Source organism: Lepidochelys kempii, chromosome 10 (assembly GCF_965140285.1).
Source record: "Lepidochelys kempii isolate rLepKem1 chromosome 10, rLepKem1.hap1, whole genome shotgun sequence".
In the NCBI taxonomy this organism is placed as follows: Eukaryota; Metazoa; Chordata; order Testudines; family Cheloniidae; genus Lepidochelys; species Lepidochelys kempii.
Genome location: NC_136389.1, coordinates 49,719,100 through 49,733,829, shown reverse-complemented (window position 1 = coordinate 49,733,829; position 14,730 = coordinate 49,719,100). Strand labels below are relative to the sequence as shown.

At 45.2% G+C, this 14,730-nt stretch overlaps 1 protein-coding gene across 1 annotated transcript in view; it reads right to left on the bottom strand.

Annotated features, from left to right (window-relative positions):
* Positions 1–1,223: 1,223 nt before the first annotated feature.
* Positions 1,224–14,730, bottom strand: part of PEAK1 (pseudopodium enriched atypical kinase 1) — a 237,936-nt gene continuing 224,429 nt past the window's right edge. The window contains exon 7 of the mRNA XM_073303500.2: positions 1,224–1,379. Coding sequence (XP_073159601.1) covers positions 1,275–1,379 — 105 coding nt within the window. The 3' untranslated portion in view covers positions 1,224–1,274. The remainder of the gene's footprint in view (positions 1,380–14,730) is intronic.

Sequence of the window (14,730 nt, the reverse complement as noted above, 5' to 3'; positions counted from 1 at the left end):
ACTTTTCCTCTTGCGCCTCCCCCTTACCAGTAATGGAATGTGTCTGGGCCCCTCAGGCTGGGAGCGGAGCTGGGGGCTGCAGCTGGGGCTGGAGTGGACCTGAGGGCAGAACAGGACTGAGAGGTGCTCCCTTTCCACACCCCATGGGCGCTGGCCTGGGCCCCACTGCGCCCTCTCCCCACAGATGTTCTTCCACACTCCACGGTTTGGGGACCACTGCTCTAATAACTCCTTCAGCATGTCCTTCAGAGGATCCTCCTCATTCACTCTCCAACTTCCTGTGAGGATTCCTCAGGACTCTGTCTTTGGTTCCCTTCTCTTCTCCCTCTACATGCTACCTCAGGGTAATCTCCTTTGCAAAAAGAAAAGGAGGACTTGTGGCACCTTAGAGACTAACCAATTTATTAGAGCATAAGCTTTCGTGAGCTACAGCTCACTTCCTCAGATGCATATCGTGGAAACTGCAGTTTGCATCTGAGGAAGTGAGCTGTAGCTCACGAAAGCTTATGCTCTAATAAATTGGTTAGTCTCTAAGGTGCCACAAGTCCTCCTTTGCAAACAAATTCAACTGTCATCTATGCTGATAACTCACAGATCTACCTCTTTACTCCAGATCTATCTCCTTCTATCTGAACTAATATCTTCTCCTGTCTTTCTGACATCTCTTGGATGTCTAGCTGTCAGCTCAAGCTCAACATGGCAAAAACAGAGCTTCTAATCTCCCCCCTCCCCTGCCACGCCCCAACCCGCCCCCCAAGCTACCTCCTTTCTCAAGCAATCCCAACACCACTACCATCCTGCCAGTTACTCATGCCCAGAGCCTCGGCATCACAGTTGACTCAGACCTCTTTTTAGGGTCTCATATACAGGCTATGTCTAAACCTTGCTGATTCTTTCTGGATAACACCACCAAGATATGGCTCTGTTACCCATCCACATAGCTAAAACTCTTATCTGAGTTCTCATCCTTCTCCTTCCCTCTTGCCTTTGCAAATCCTATCTAACCTGCTCAAATCCATTCAGAATGCTGCAGCTAAAATCATTTTCCATGCCCGTCACTTTGACCATGTTACTTCTCACTTTGCATTCCTTCCCTGGTTTCTCCTCCTTTATTCCATCAGAGATAAGATGCCTCTATTCATTTGCCAGGTCCTTTGTGGTCAATCCCCACCCTCCCTATCATCTCTTATTCACTATCAAGCTGTGGGCACTCACCTCCAATCAGCCCATGAAGCCAGCCTCCATCACTCACTTCAATTTTCAAACAAGCACCTTCATGTTTTCTCCCATGTTGCCCTTCTCTCTTGGGAGGAGTTCCCCATAAACATCTGCAAAGCTGCCTTATTATCCACCTTCAAGTCCCTCTTTTGCTGTGATGCCTAGGAAAAACATGACAATGTTTAAACTGGTGGTGTGTAGGAACCATTGTTTCCTTGTACTCCTTCATCTATCTGGCTATCCCCATCTGTTCTCACTTATAACAGTGATATCACTTGGATTGTAAGCTCCTTGTGGGCAGGGACTTCTTTTCTTCTGTTTATCCAGCACCAAGCACAGTGGAATCCTGGTCTCTGACGATGGTAATACAAATAATAAATACTACTACTAAGAAGATATGATACCGTATTAACGTGGGACATGTCATTAATGGATAGTGTACAAAGTGGGTTGGCTGCACAGACCGTAAGGCTGCAGCATCCTATTTATGCCTTGAGCAGAAAGACTGATATGGTCTGCTGGCTGCCATGAAGAGGGGTAGGTATAAAAACACATTTGCAATAAATCTCCCAGTTACAGACACATATTACACTAGTATAAAATGTAGCAATGATTTCAGTGCCTTTTGCTGAGATGACATTTACTGGGCTTTGCAATCCTCCTCCATGTGTGTCCTGAATCAGCTCTAGTGGTGATTTAACTAAAAGTCACCTGCCATAACAAAAACAAAAGGAAAAGCCACAACTGGCTTTATATACTCAGGATACAATAGCAGGAGACACTGATGGAGGAAGTTTAAGATTTACATATTTTTTTTCTTTGTGTGTATTGATTTACTGCTCATGAACCTGTAATACTGCCTCGCATCAGGCCCTATTTAAGAGTTCCCATACATCTCAACTTGTAGCATCCCTAATATCAGAGTCCCAGTAGAGCAGACACTAAGGGCATGTTAGGTTTTTTTTTGTTTGAGTGAGGTGAATTGATACCAATAGAGAGAAGAGAGAAACCTAGGTAATCCGAGCAGGACTTGAGCCCAGGTCTTCAGAGGTGAAAGATGAACTCATAGTACTGTAAGCCATGGTTTCTAATCCCCCAACTGGATGGCAACAGTAGTGACAGAAGATTGAAGGCATCACCCTACCCATACGCAAAGTATGCAGCTGCGAAGGGCAGCAGGAAATTTGGGGCACCAAACTGCCTGGTGCCCTATGCAGCTGCGTGCTGCTCCAGCCCCTGCCCCGCCTCTTCCCCATGACCCACACCCCTGGGTGCAGGGCTTGAACTCCCTGCAGATCTGACAGCGATCCTTCCTGAGAGCTTCTCCAAAACCCTGGAGACAACTTGGGTGTGGGTCGCTCAGTGGCATCAACTTGCTACAGGAAGAGCAGGACTTAAAGCCCGGTGACTGAGGCATACCCTGGCACTGGGGAGCAGACAAGCCTCTCCAGCAAGTGTAGAGATGTCCAAGCTACTTTAACTACTATGTTTCAAAGTAATTTGAAAACTACTTTCAAACTAATTAACTACGATAACTATATACAAAACAATTGAGAAGGAAATCACTACAAAAGATTGTCTGAGCAACGAGGGAAGTTCCAGCAACCATTATGGGTGTTAAGAAGGACCTAGAAGGGTGTGGGCTTGGCAGGGCCCCTTATACCGGCGCTATGAGCCTACGGCACCAGGGGGCGCTAGAGCCAACCCAACAGATACCACCAAGGGAAAAAATGCTGGTAACTGTGCTCGGTGGCACATACCTATATTGGAATGGACATGTGCAAGCACTGGAAGAAGATCAATAGTTCAGGTCTTGATGGTTGCTTGTCAAGCGCCCTGCACAAAGTAAAATACCACACAACATGTGAAAGGTGGAAGATATACTGTATGCTGCAAAAATGCATACACTGGGCTCTATGTAGTAGCTGTTAGGGCCAGGATTCTAGTTAGCAGTTGTGTGTGTTCGGGTAGTGTGAAGTGTGATATACTCATTATATTATAGAATCTTCCCCTTTGAACTTGGGAACAGCTGCGGTTACTCACTGCAGTGCTTTAGTGTGGGGCTATGTCTATTCGAGCTGTTTCTGATGGTGTCAACTCTTCTTTAAGTTGGTTGCTTTGTTATTGTCAGGTACTGGGCGTCACCTGTTTGAATGAAATGAACCATGAAGTTTCTTCTGCATCCAATATAGTGCTAACAACTGCGTCTACCTGCTCACTGTGTATTAGTCCAGGTCAGCAGCCAGAATAATCTGAGGATAAGAAGGCACACACCTTTCCTCTCCAGTAGGTTATGAGGGGTAATGACCCAGTCCCTTTCCTCTCCTGTGCAGCTGAAAGAACTTGTTTTTATGTACAGGCTGCACAAGGTGAGCAGCCAGGCAGTGACTGCAGTGCAGTTTTTACTCAGCACAGAAGTTAATTTTTTAACCAGAAGTTCTGCAGTTATGGCCCTGCTTCAGGAGAGCTGGATTCCCCATTGCTGCACAGACAGGGTACTGAACTGAAGTCCATGAAGCTACACCAGGGGTGAATTTGGCCCATTGACACTAGAAATGTGACAGTTGCTTGGATGGGATACAGCAAATGGGTGAGCTGAATAGTTTGCTCTCTGAGCTACTTCTATCTGATTGAGGGTTAAAACCAATAGAGCTAGGTAGGGGGAGAGAGAGGGTGGGGGAAGGTGGCAGAGGTGGGAGGCGAGAGAGAGGATGGCTCACACATAACAGGGTAGCAGCAAACGAGTTGGAGGTCAGCAGGGGCCAAATTGAGTTTTCTAGGACGCTGAGGGCTGTGGCATGTGTATGGCCCCTGAGCTTTTGTGCTTAAATTTCTTTGACAAGTGTAAGCAGTGTCAGGATGAGCTCCACCCTGACATCTGGTGGTGAGGTGTGGCAAGTTGTGGAAAAGAACTTCAGGGGCCGATCTCATTTGCATAGGCACACCCACCACGCCTAGAATGAGACCATAGCTGCCCAAATGGTCACTTTGGCTGCTGTGGGATCCCCAGTGTCTCTGTTATTGGGGCAGGAAGAATAAATTATTACCCTGATTATGGGAACTGTGCTTGGAACTGTACGTGGCCTTTTGTTATGATGGAGGGATTCACCATCAACTAAGTAGCACTCGCTAGGCAAGGGTCATGGGTTCCAAAACTGTGTGAATGGAGAGAGGCTGGGGACAAGTAGTAGTACTTGGTGGCATGGGCCCCTTGGTGAGGGCCTTACATGCTGATTGCACTTCCTCCTCTCTCCACTGTGGAATATCAGAGCTAATTTTGATTTCATTAGAAGTCTAGTTATAGGCTGCTGAGCTCACTTTGGGCTGACAGTGCACCAGCACTGGGGCTTCCCTACTACAAGCTGAATTCACCTAAGAGCTGAAATCACTGAGTGTTGTGTTAAGTAGTGGGGGAGCCTGAAGATATATTGTGGAGCAGTTTGCGGGACGGCTGGTGAAGCAGTTCGACGCGGAGCAGTGTGTGGATGGCAGGAGCTGCTTGTGGGCCGTGGAGCTGAGTGAAGGAGTTCGTGGGGCAGCTGAGCGAAGGAGTTCGTGGGGCGGCTGGCGGAGCGCCGCTATGGAGCTATGGGGCGGTCAGCTTCAGATCACGTAAGGTGCCTCTTACCCCCGTCCCATTTCCACCCAGGTTGGGAGGTAAAGCTCCGCCGATAAACTTTCGAACTCTGGGGCTGCCCTGACCAGGGACAGAGACTTTTGGGGCATTGGACTTTTGGGACTTTGGGTGATTTGGGGTTGCTGGACTCAAGAACCAAAGGCAAAAGGGCATGCCCCAATTTGCCTGGGGTGGGGTTGTTTTTGCTCATGGGTTGTGTTATGAATCCTGTTGGTGGTGTTTCCCCAACATAATGCCACATTGTTTCTCTCTGTTATTAAAAGACTTTTGCTACACTCAGACTATGTGCTTGCGAGAGGGGAAGTATTGCCTCTTGGAGGCGCCCAGCGGGGGTGGTATATATTTGTCCCAGGTCACTGGGTGGGGGCTCGAGCCGGTTTGCATTGTGTTATTGGAATGGAACCCCTAGATATTGAACCCGGCCCTTGTTGCTGCCAACTCTGACGGGCAGAAGGGTTACACAAGTGAAGAGGTTTGGTCCTACACACCGAAGTTGCACCAGTTTATCTAAAGGTGTGTTTTAAAACTGGTGCAAAACCCTGTGTGGACACTCCTTATTTTGCTTTAAACCTGGTTCATATTGATTCAGCTTGTGTTGATAAATATATAGGCACAAGCTAAATCTGTATGGGCAGATTCAGATCAAATAAGTGTGTCTACATAAGGGTTTGCATTGATTTAACTAAATTGGTTTTTAAACAGATTTTAAAGAAGCTGGTACAATTATTGTGTGTGGAGAAGACCTAAGACATTTTGTGGCTGTCATTTTTCCTGAGCGGTATGTTTTAGTTGTCACTGGAGCCTACCAACAGGGTTTTGTTTATCTCAGTCCATGACAGTTTGTTACAGAGAATAGAGATTACTTCAGCAATGCCAAAATGCCTACGTCGCTTGAGAAAGAAAAGGAGTACTTGTGGCACCTTAGAGACTAACAAATTTATTTGAGCATAAGCTTTCGTGAGCTACAGCTCACTTCATCGGATGCATGCAGTGGAAAATACAGTGGGGAGATTTTATATACACAGAGAACATGAAACAATGGGTGTTACCATACATACTGTAATGAGAGTGATCAGGTAAGGTGAGTTATTACCAGCAGGAGAGCAGGGGGTGGCGGGAGAAACCTTTTGTAATGATAATCAAGGTGGGCCATTTCCAGCAGTTGACAAGAACGTCTGAGGAACAGTAGTGGGGTGGGGTGGGGGAATAGTTTTACTTTGTGTAATGACACATCCACTCCCAGGCTTTATTCAAGCCTAAGTTAATTGTATCCAGTTTGCAAATTAATTCCAATTCAGTAGTCTCTCGTTGGAGTCTGGTTTTGAAGTTTTTTTGTTGAAGAATTGCCACTTTTAGGTCTGTAATCGAGTGACCAGAGAGATTGAAGTGTTCTCCGACTGCTTTTTGAATGTTATAATTCTTGATGTCTGATTTGTGTCCATTTATTCTTTTACGTAGAAACTATCCAGTTTGGCCAATGTACATGGCAGAGGGGCATTGCTGGTACATGATGGCATATATCACATTGGTAGATGCGCAGGTGAATGAGCCTCTGATAGTGTGGCTGATGTGATTAGGCCCTATGATGGTGTCCCCTGAATAGATACATGGACACAGTTGGCAACGGGCTTTGTTGCAAGGATAGGTTCCTGGGTTAGTGGTTTTGTTGTGTGGTATGTGGTTGCTGGTGAGTATTTGCTTCAGGTTGTGGGGCTGTCTGTAAGCAAGGACTGGCCTGTCTCCCAAGATCTGTGAGAGTGATGGGTCATCCTTCAGGATAGGTTGTAGATCCTTGAATATGCGTTGGAGAGGTTTTAGTTGGGGGCTGAAGGTGATGGCTAGTGGCATTCTGTTATTTTCTTTGTTGGGCCTGTCCTGCAGTAGGTAACTTCTGGGTACTCTTCTGGCTCTGTCAATCTGTTTCTTCACTTCAGCAGGTGGGTATTGTAGTTGTAAGAACGCTTGATAAAGATCTTGTAGGTGTTTGTCTCTGTCTGAGGGGTTGGAGCAAATGCGGTTGTATCGTAGAGCTTGGCTGTAGACAATGGATTGTGTGGTGTGGTCTGGATGAAAGCTGGAGGCATGTAGATAGGCATAGCGGTCAGTAGGTTTCCGGTACAGGGTGGCGTTTATGTGACCATCGCTTATTAGCATTGTAGTGTCCAGGAAGTGGATCTCTTCTGTGGACTGGTCCAGGCTTAGGTTGATGGTGGGATGAAAATTGTTGAAATCATGATGGAATTCCTCAAGGGCTTCTTTTCCATGGGTCCAGATGATGAAGATATCACCAATGTAGCGCAAGTAGAGTAGGGGCATTAGCGGACGAGAGCTGAGGAAGCGTTGTTCTAAGTCAGCCATAAAAATGTTGGCATACTGTGGGGCCATGCGAGTACCCATAGCAGTGCCGCTGATTTGAAGGTATACATTGTCCCCAAATGTGAAATAGTTATGGGTGAGGACAAAGTCACAAAGTTCAGCCACCAGGTTTGCCGTAACATTATTGGGGATACTGTTTCTGACGGCTTGTAGTCCATCTTTGTGTGGAATGTTGGTGTAGAGGGCTTCTGCATCCATAGTGGCCAGGATGGTGTTTTCTGGAAGATCACCGATGGATTGTAGTTTCCTCAGGAAGTCAGCGGTGTCTCGAAGGTAGCTGGGAGTGCTTGTGGCGTAGGGCCTGAGGAGGAAGTCTACATAGCTAGACAATCCTGTTGTCAGGGTGCCAATGCCTGAGATGATGGGGCATCCAGGATTTCCAGGTTTATGGATCTTGGGGAGCAGATAGAATACCCCTGGTTGGGGTTCTGGGGGTGTATCTGTGCAGATTTGTTCTTGTGCTTTTTCACTTCATTAGCTAAGTTACATATTTACTGACACCTACAGAGTCCTGGTTGATGGTGTGTTTTTGAAAAGGATGAGGACAACAGCTAGAATTCAGTTGGCTGCTTTGGAAAGGGCTTTGAGTCAGTGTCTGCACATTCAAACGTGCATGTGAGTGCATAGCAAAGTTACATTTTGGGGGTCTGATTCTGATCACAGTTACCATCTAGACTCTGAGTAACCTCGCTGAAGTCAATGGAATACACCAGCATAAAGCCAGGGAATGAGGACAATCAAGCCCTCAGGGTTTAAAACAGAATTTTGCAAATAGTGCTGTTCTCATGCATAACCACAGAATGGCTCCAAATGGTTGCAGTATCATCTGTTGTACACTAATAAATTAGCATCTGTAGCTACTGTTGACTATGAAATCTTTCTATGAAATGGGGCTGTTTTGTCTCACTATCACTGAAGTGTGTCTACGTGATTGTGAAAGACATATATTAACCCATCTGCTTTTGAATGGACCCTCCATTTAGTCGTATGCTTCAAGGTAACGGATCAGATGAAATGTGAATTCTGAGGCAGATGAATGCCTTGGAGGCATCCTGCTTTGTCACAACATATAAAAAATCACTGAAGCCATTTTATTTCTTCACAGCAGGTCATTTAAGCCCTGTCCATTCTAGGGAAATTGCTAACACTGGCTCAGCTTCGTAATGAGAGCCCTAGTGTAGGCATGCTGCCATCACCATTTTAATCAACGTGTCATGTCATTTTTCTCAGAGCAGGTCTAATCAACATAGTGGTTAATATAACAGCAGCAGCTGGTTTACAGTAGGGCTCCCATCATTGTTAACACTGGTGGAGCTGAATTGGTGCTAGCAACTGTGACAAACTGTTAGAAAATATGCTTAGGGTAAGACAGAGCTTTAGAGTTGGCTTGGTCTTTGCAAAATATGTCTGGAGTCCACATAAGTGCCTGCAGTTTCCATTGTTGCCACTAGAGGGTACTCGGACACAAGACTAAACAGCTTAAGCTATGTTTCAGAGGAACAGCCGTGTTAGTCTGTATTCGCAAAAAGAAAAGGAGGACTTGTGGCACCTTAGAGACTAACCAATTTATTTGAGCATGAGCTTTCGTGAGCTACAGCTCACTTCATCAGATGTTTACCGTGGAAACTGCAGCAGACTTTATATACACACAGAAAACATGATTTCTGTGTGTATATAAAGTCTGCTGCAGTTTCCACGGTAAACATCTGATGAAGTGAGCTGTAGCTCACGAAAGCTCATGCTCAAATAAATTGGTTAGTCTCTAAGGTGCCACAAGTCCTCCTTTTCTTTTAGCTTAAGCTATGTTGACTTTAGAGGATTTAGCTCTCACCAGTGTTTTCCCCAGGAATTTAAATGCGGGGGAGGGGGGGTGTTGGAATATTCATGGGGGGGGGTGAGGCCATGAGGGCAAAGGTGGGCAGTATAGTACCATAGTAAAAACTGCAAAATGTTTTGCAACCATTTTATTAGATTTAACTCATGTTTTAAAATCATCACAAAAATTAAAGTTGGCTACTCAAGCCTACTATGAAGTGCTACATCTACATCCAACTTGGTTTCTTGTTGTAATTTTGCACTCTTTGGTGTCTTCTTGTGTGTCCGTTACTTCCAGTCTTTCATAATATGCTCACGATCAGGCAGAAAGCAACTTCTTTCAGAACACAAAATTCTATTCAATGATGAAAAACAATGCTCAACTGTCCCTGTTGTGACTGATAGTAGCAAGAGATGAATTCCTACTTCTTTCATCCCAGGAAACATAGCACAAAGATTGGATCGAACCACTAGTGATGATAAAGAAGCTGAAGTTAAATCTTCATTCGTTCGTCGTATGATATTCCACTCTGTGTTCAAAATTCTCTATTCTGTTCTGATCACATAGTAGCCCTATTGCTGGTAGTGCCTCCCTCCACTCAACTGTAGGTGTTTTATAAGACAGGCATCTGTAAAAGCTACGTGGAGGTTGAGTAGAATCCAGAAATCACTATTGTAGATTTAGAAGAATCAAGTTTGTGTATTTGTTCAGCTGGCTTAACACTTTTTGTCCTCTTCACTTAAGGACTCAATATAAATACCTTCATTAGTCAACTTCTGGACTGAAGTCTTTGCGTCTTCCAGTACATTTTCAATGGATAGCTCTCTGATTGATCCAAGTATAGCTTTTATTGCTGGACAAAGATCTACTACTGTTGTAGCAGATGCCTGGATGACATTGTTTAATGAACCAAGTGGTTTCAACAGTAGACTTACAAGAGAGAGAATGGCAATAGTCTTCTCTAAACTTAGTAACAAAAGTAGTCCACCAGCCTCACTACTTAGATCTGTCTTATCTTGGTGAATACTTTTCAAAGCCAGTAATAACAGTTGCAGTAATTTTAAGACAACAGCCAAGAATCCGCTCATGAGAAAACCAGCAGGTTTTCCCAGGTTGGACTAATTTGAACTTCAATCTCACTATATCTTCTATTTGTTTCCAAGATGTTCAGTCCTTTTGGACTCTTGCTGAAAAAAAAGAGGATAAAAAGCCATTAAATGTATGGCTTTTTAATGTCTTTTGAAGATTCTGCAGCTTGTACTTGCACTAGCTGGAGTCGATGGCCTCTGCAGTATGTGTAGAGGAGAGATTACGGTTACACTTTTCTCTGAGCAAAGCTTGTACTCCACCATGTCTTCCAGAGAAGTTTGTGGCTCCACCAAATGTACAAGCAGCCCTCTGTTTGGGGTTCAATTTACAAGCATTTAACTCTTCTAAGATGTCACAGATGCAGCTGATGTGTCTTCTATAACCTTAACATCTAGAATGCATCTATTGGCCTACCACAGACATCAAGATAACATACATAGTGACCTAATACTTGATGCCTATTTGCATTGGTGCATTCATCAGCCATGTATGCACATATTTTGAATATCGTGAGAGTGTTCTTCACTTTTTCAGCTGCTGAGTCTTTCATTGTTGCACTGTATGCTTCTAGAGAGTCAGCTGAGTTTTTTCAGAAAGATAGCGAGCATTTGCCAGTCTTGTTTGAAACCAGTGTCCAACTTCAGGATTAACAAATGACAATGCACTTAACGTTGGCTTCCAGTTTGTAGTGTGTGGCATCATACTTTCTGTTTAGGCAAGAGATACAACAGCCATGTTGATTCACATAAACTGGATTGTGTCTCCAGCATTAACAGCCTCATTAAGTTCTTCTAAAATCGGCTTTGACAGTGACTGGCTTATAAGGCTTTCTGCATGTTGATGCAGCCCAGAGGCATGGTGCTTTGCAGCCTTTTCATATAGGTTGCCAGTATTGGCTTAGCTGATCAGTCTGGCAAACCAAGCTCCTCCACTTTTACTATATAAATACATCATATACCCACATCTGGAATACTGCATGCATTTCTGGTCACCCCATCTCAAAAAAGATATATTGGAATTGGAAAAGGTACAGGCAAGGGCAAGAAAAATGATTAGGGGTATGGAACAGGTTCCCTATGAGGAGAGATTAAAAAGACTGGGACTTTCAGCTTGGAAAAGAGATGACTAAGGGGGTGATATGATAGAGGCTTATAACATCTTGACTGGAGAAAATGAATAAGGAAGTGTTATTTACCTTCACTTAACACAAGAGCCAGAGGTTACCCAATGAAATTAATAGGTAGCAAGTTTAAAACAAACAAAAGAGGAAGTTACTCACCTTGTGCAGTAACGATGGTTCTTCGAGTTGTGTGTCCCTATGGGTGCTCCACAACCCGCCCTCCTCCCCTCTACTTCAGAGTTCTCTACAGGGCTCTGTGGTAGAGAAGGAAGTGAGGGGGGTTCGCCCGTGCAGTGCTGAACAGCCTCGAGGCAGACCACGACGGAGGGAGAGCACATGCGTGGGCTCAAAGGCACACTGCTACCAAACATGTCCAATTAGAGGTGCCGGGGCACACAGACACCTAAAGTGGAGCACCCATAGGGACACACATCTCGAAGAACCATCGTTACTGCACAAGGTGAGTAACTTCCTCTTGCAGAAGGCAATTGTTGGTGCCAAGAGCAAAGCTCAGAGCAGGGCAGAGCTCACAGCAGGAAGCCCCTTCTCACGTTTCAGCTTCCAGAGCTTTGGTGCGGACCCAGAGTGGCAGCTGAGCTCACAGCAGGAGATTCCTCTGCTAGTATTGTCCTGCTTAGATGGCCGCACTGGGGAACAACCCCTCTGGCTGGCCAGTTGCTCGGAGGAGCCTTTCCAGGGGGAGTCTGCTGGTGGCTTCTTCTTCTTTCTCTCTCTCTCTCTCTCTCCTCCTCTTCACCACTCGACCCCTTTTGAAGTGAAGGCTCTGGGGATGATCCGGGGTCAACACCCACGGGAGGCCCCTGCAGACTGAAGTGTTTTCTCTATAGGAGGAATTTTTACTTCAGCTCCCAGCTCCTGTGAGGCTGCAGTTTTAGGTGTGGCAGATAAAGCACGTCTGTGAGGGTCTCCCAGGCACAGTGAGTGTCTGGCCATTCCAGGAACTGACTCCTGGCAGGAGAGGCACCACTTGGAGCAGAGAGAGCCAGGCAAGCCCCTTGGCAGGGGGTGTCATGCTCTAGCAGGGAGGAATATGCAGAAGAACAGCGTCTTTACTTTTTTTTTTTTTAACTGAAAGAAAATAATTATGAGTCTACTAGATGCCGGGGGGAGCGGGGGAATGCCCCCAGACAGGGAAGGAAAGTTAGGTTCTTTTCCTTTTTCTCTTTTCTTTTTAAACCAAAGGAATAAAATAAAATAAAATAAAACACTAGCCTGAGTACTTTTCCGGGAGAACAAAGGTAACAAAACAAACACTACTTATGCTAATGACACAGATAAGGAAGGGACAACTGCTCCTTCCCTCAGAGGCCAAAGAGGGTAGAGAAGGAAGAGAGGGGGGTTCGCCCGTGCAGTGCTAAATAGCCTCGTGGCATGGGACACTGCTACCAAAAATCTCCGATTAGAGGTGCAGGGGCACACAGACACCTAAAGTGGAGCACCCATAGGGACACTACTCGAAGGAGAAGGAAGTATTTCTTCACACAATGCACAGTCACATGTGGAATTTTTTGCCAGGGATGTTGTGAAGAACTAGATAAGTTATGGAGGTTGGGTCCACCAATGGCTGTTACCCAGGATGGGCAGGGATGCAATACCATGCTCTGAGTGTCCCTAGCCTCTGTTCGCTAGAAGCGGGAAGTGGATGACAGGGGATGGATCATTCGATGATTCCCTGTTCTGTTCAATCCCTCTGAAGCACCTGGAATAGTCATTGTCAGAAGACAGGATATTGGGATAGATGGACCATTGGTCTGACCCAATATGGCTATTCTTACATAAAAATAATTATAATAATAAAAAAGTTTAGTACAGAAACTCCCCAAGATAACGACCTCTCGAGATAGCAATGATGTGAGATAATGACCTTGGCAAACAATGTATTTTAAAAATCTTGGCCTACTAGAAAATGTATATTTATGTGTTTCCCAGTCACAAATCTAGCATTCTGGAATGAAGTCACTGAAACATTGTCCAATGCTCTGGCCTCTGTTGTTTGTCGTGCCACCGTTCACTCTACCACTCCATCCCCAATGGCCCTGCGCTGTCACCTTCTACTGCCACCTTCCACTGTGACCTCTTCAAGTTGATCTCTCGAGGTTCCACCCAGCTGTCAGTGATTTCAGTGCTCAGTGGGAGAACCTCGCTGCTAGTGCAGGCTGGGCTGTGTCTTCCACAGAAACACTGTCCCACAGCAGGTCTAAGCACTTAGACCTGATTATCAGTGATTTCAGCTCTAGTGGTCACTTTACAAACCAAAAAACTCTCTATGGAACCTAATCAGCTCTATCTCTAAATAGGAGAGAGGGTCAGGTCAAATAGTGTCTGTGACTCTTAGGCACAGCCCATACCATCAAGCAAAACACCTGTGCCCCACCCTCTCTCTTCACTAGGATATGGCATCCAAACCTCCTGCTTAGGGAGTGCAGTTCAGTTGAGGATGACCAGTGCTTAATTTGTAATGAAAGAGGTGCCGGGGCTCAAGCAAGTTTGTTACTTTCATAACTGATGTGACAAGCCCAGAGGTCCCAGGTCTATGAACTACCAAGCCTAGAAGTGCCTGGGCTCAGCCATAGCAAGCCCTAGCACAAATTAAGCACGGAAGGAGACCCCCTCATGCAGTCAGCCTAAGTACAGTTCTGCTGCCCTTTACTCATACAATAAAGAAAACAACATTTCATGACCCCCACACATTTAATACTTAAGTGATTTGTAACACAGCACCAGCCAGAATTGATCACTTGGGCAACACAGCTGTGTCTGTTGGATATCTAGGCAGAGTAGGTGTGCATGAAAATACAGTCTGGTCCTGAAGCCTTTCTAACCACCACTGGCTCATCACTAGGTATCAGGGGAGAGCTCATTCAGACCTTGCTTACAAATCATAATTTGAAATTATTAGGTAGGCGAATATAGCCAAAACAAATGTGCCGATATTGTCATAAATAACAGCTGTATGAAGAGGCTAGTCTTTGTTCATACTTTTCAAATCCATTATGCTTTTTCAGGTACAAGTATTTTCTCATATGCTGTATATGCTTTTAAAGTGTGTATTAATGTTTCAATTTCAATTCAAATTTCCAACCAACGACTAAACTGGCAACACTGCATGTAACTGCCGGGAGGGGGGGTGTTGGGAAAATTCAGGGGAGGTGTATACCCCCCGAAATCCCTGGCTCTCACCCCCAAGAAGTACGTCTCCCTTGACGGCAGAAATGAAACCTATTAAGAAGTCAGAGGGAAGCCCAAGATCAAATGAATGTGGAGTATGAATTCTCTTCACTTCAGAAAAGGTTAATCCTTTGAGGTTGGAGTACGCTGATAGAACAGTGCAAAGAAGCCACAGGGAGGAATGAACATGAAGACTGCATTATTCTCTGCCCTAATTATGATAACTCTGATCTCTCTGTATGGACCAGGAGACATTAAACATTGCATCTGCCTTGTTAATACAAT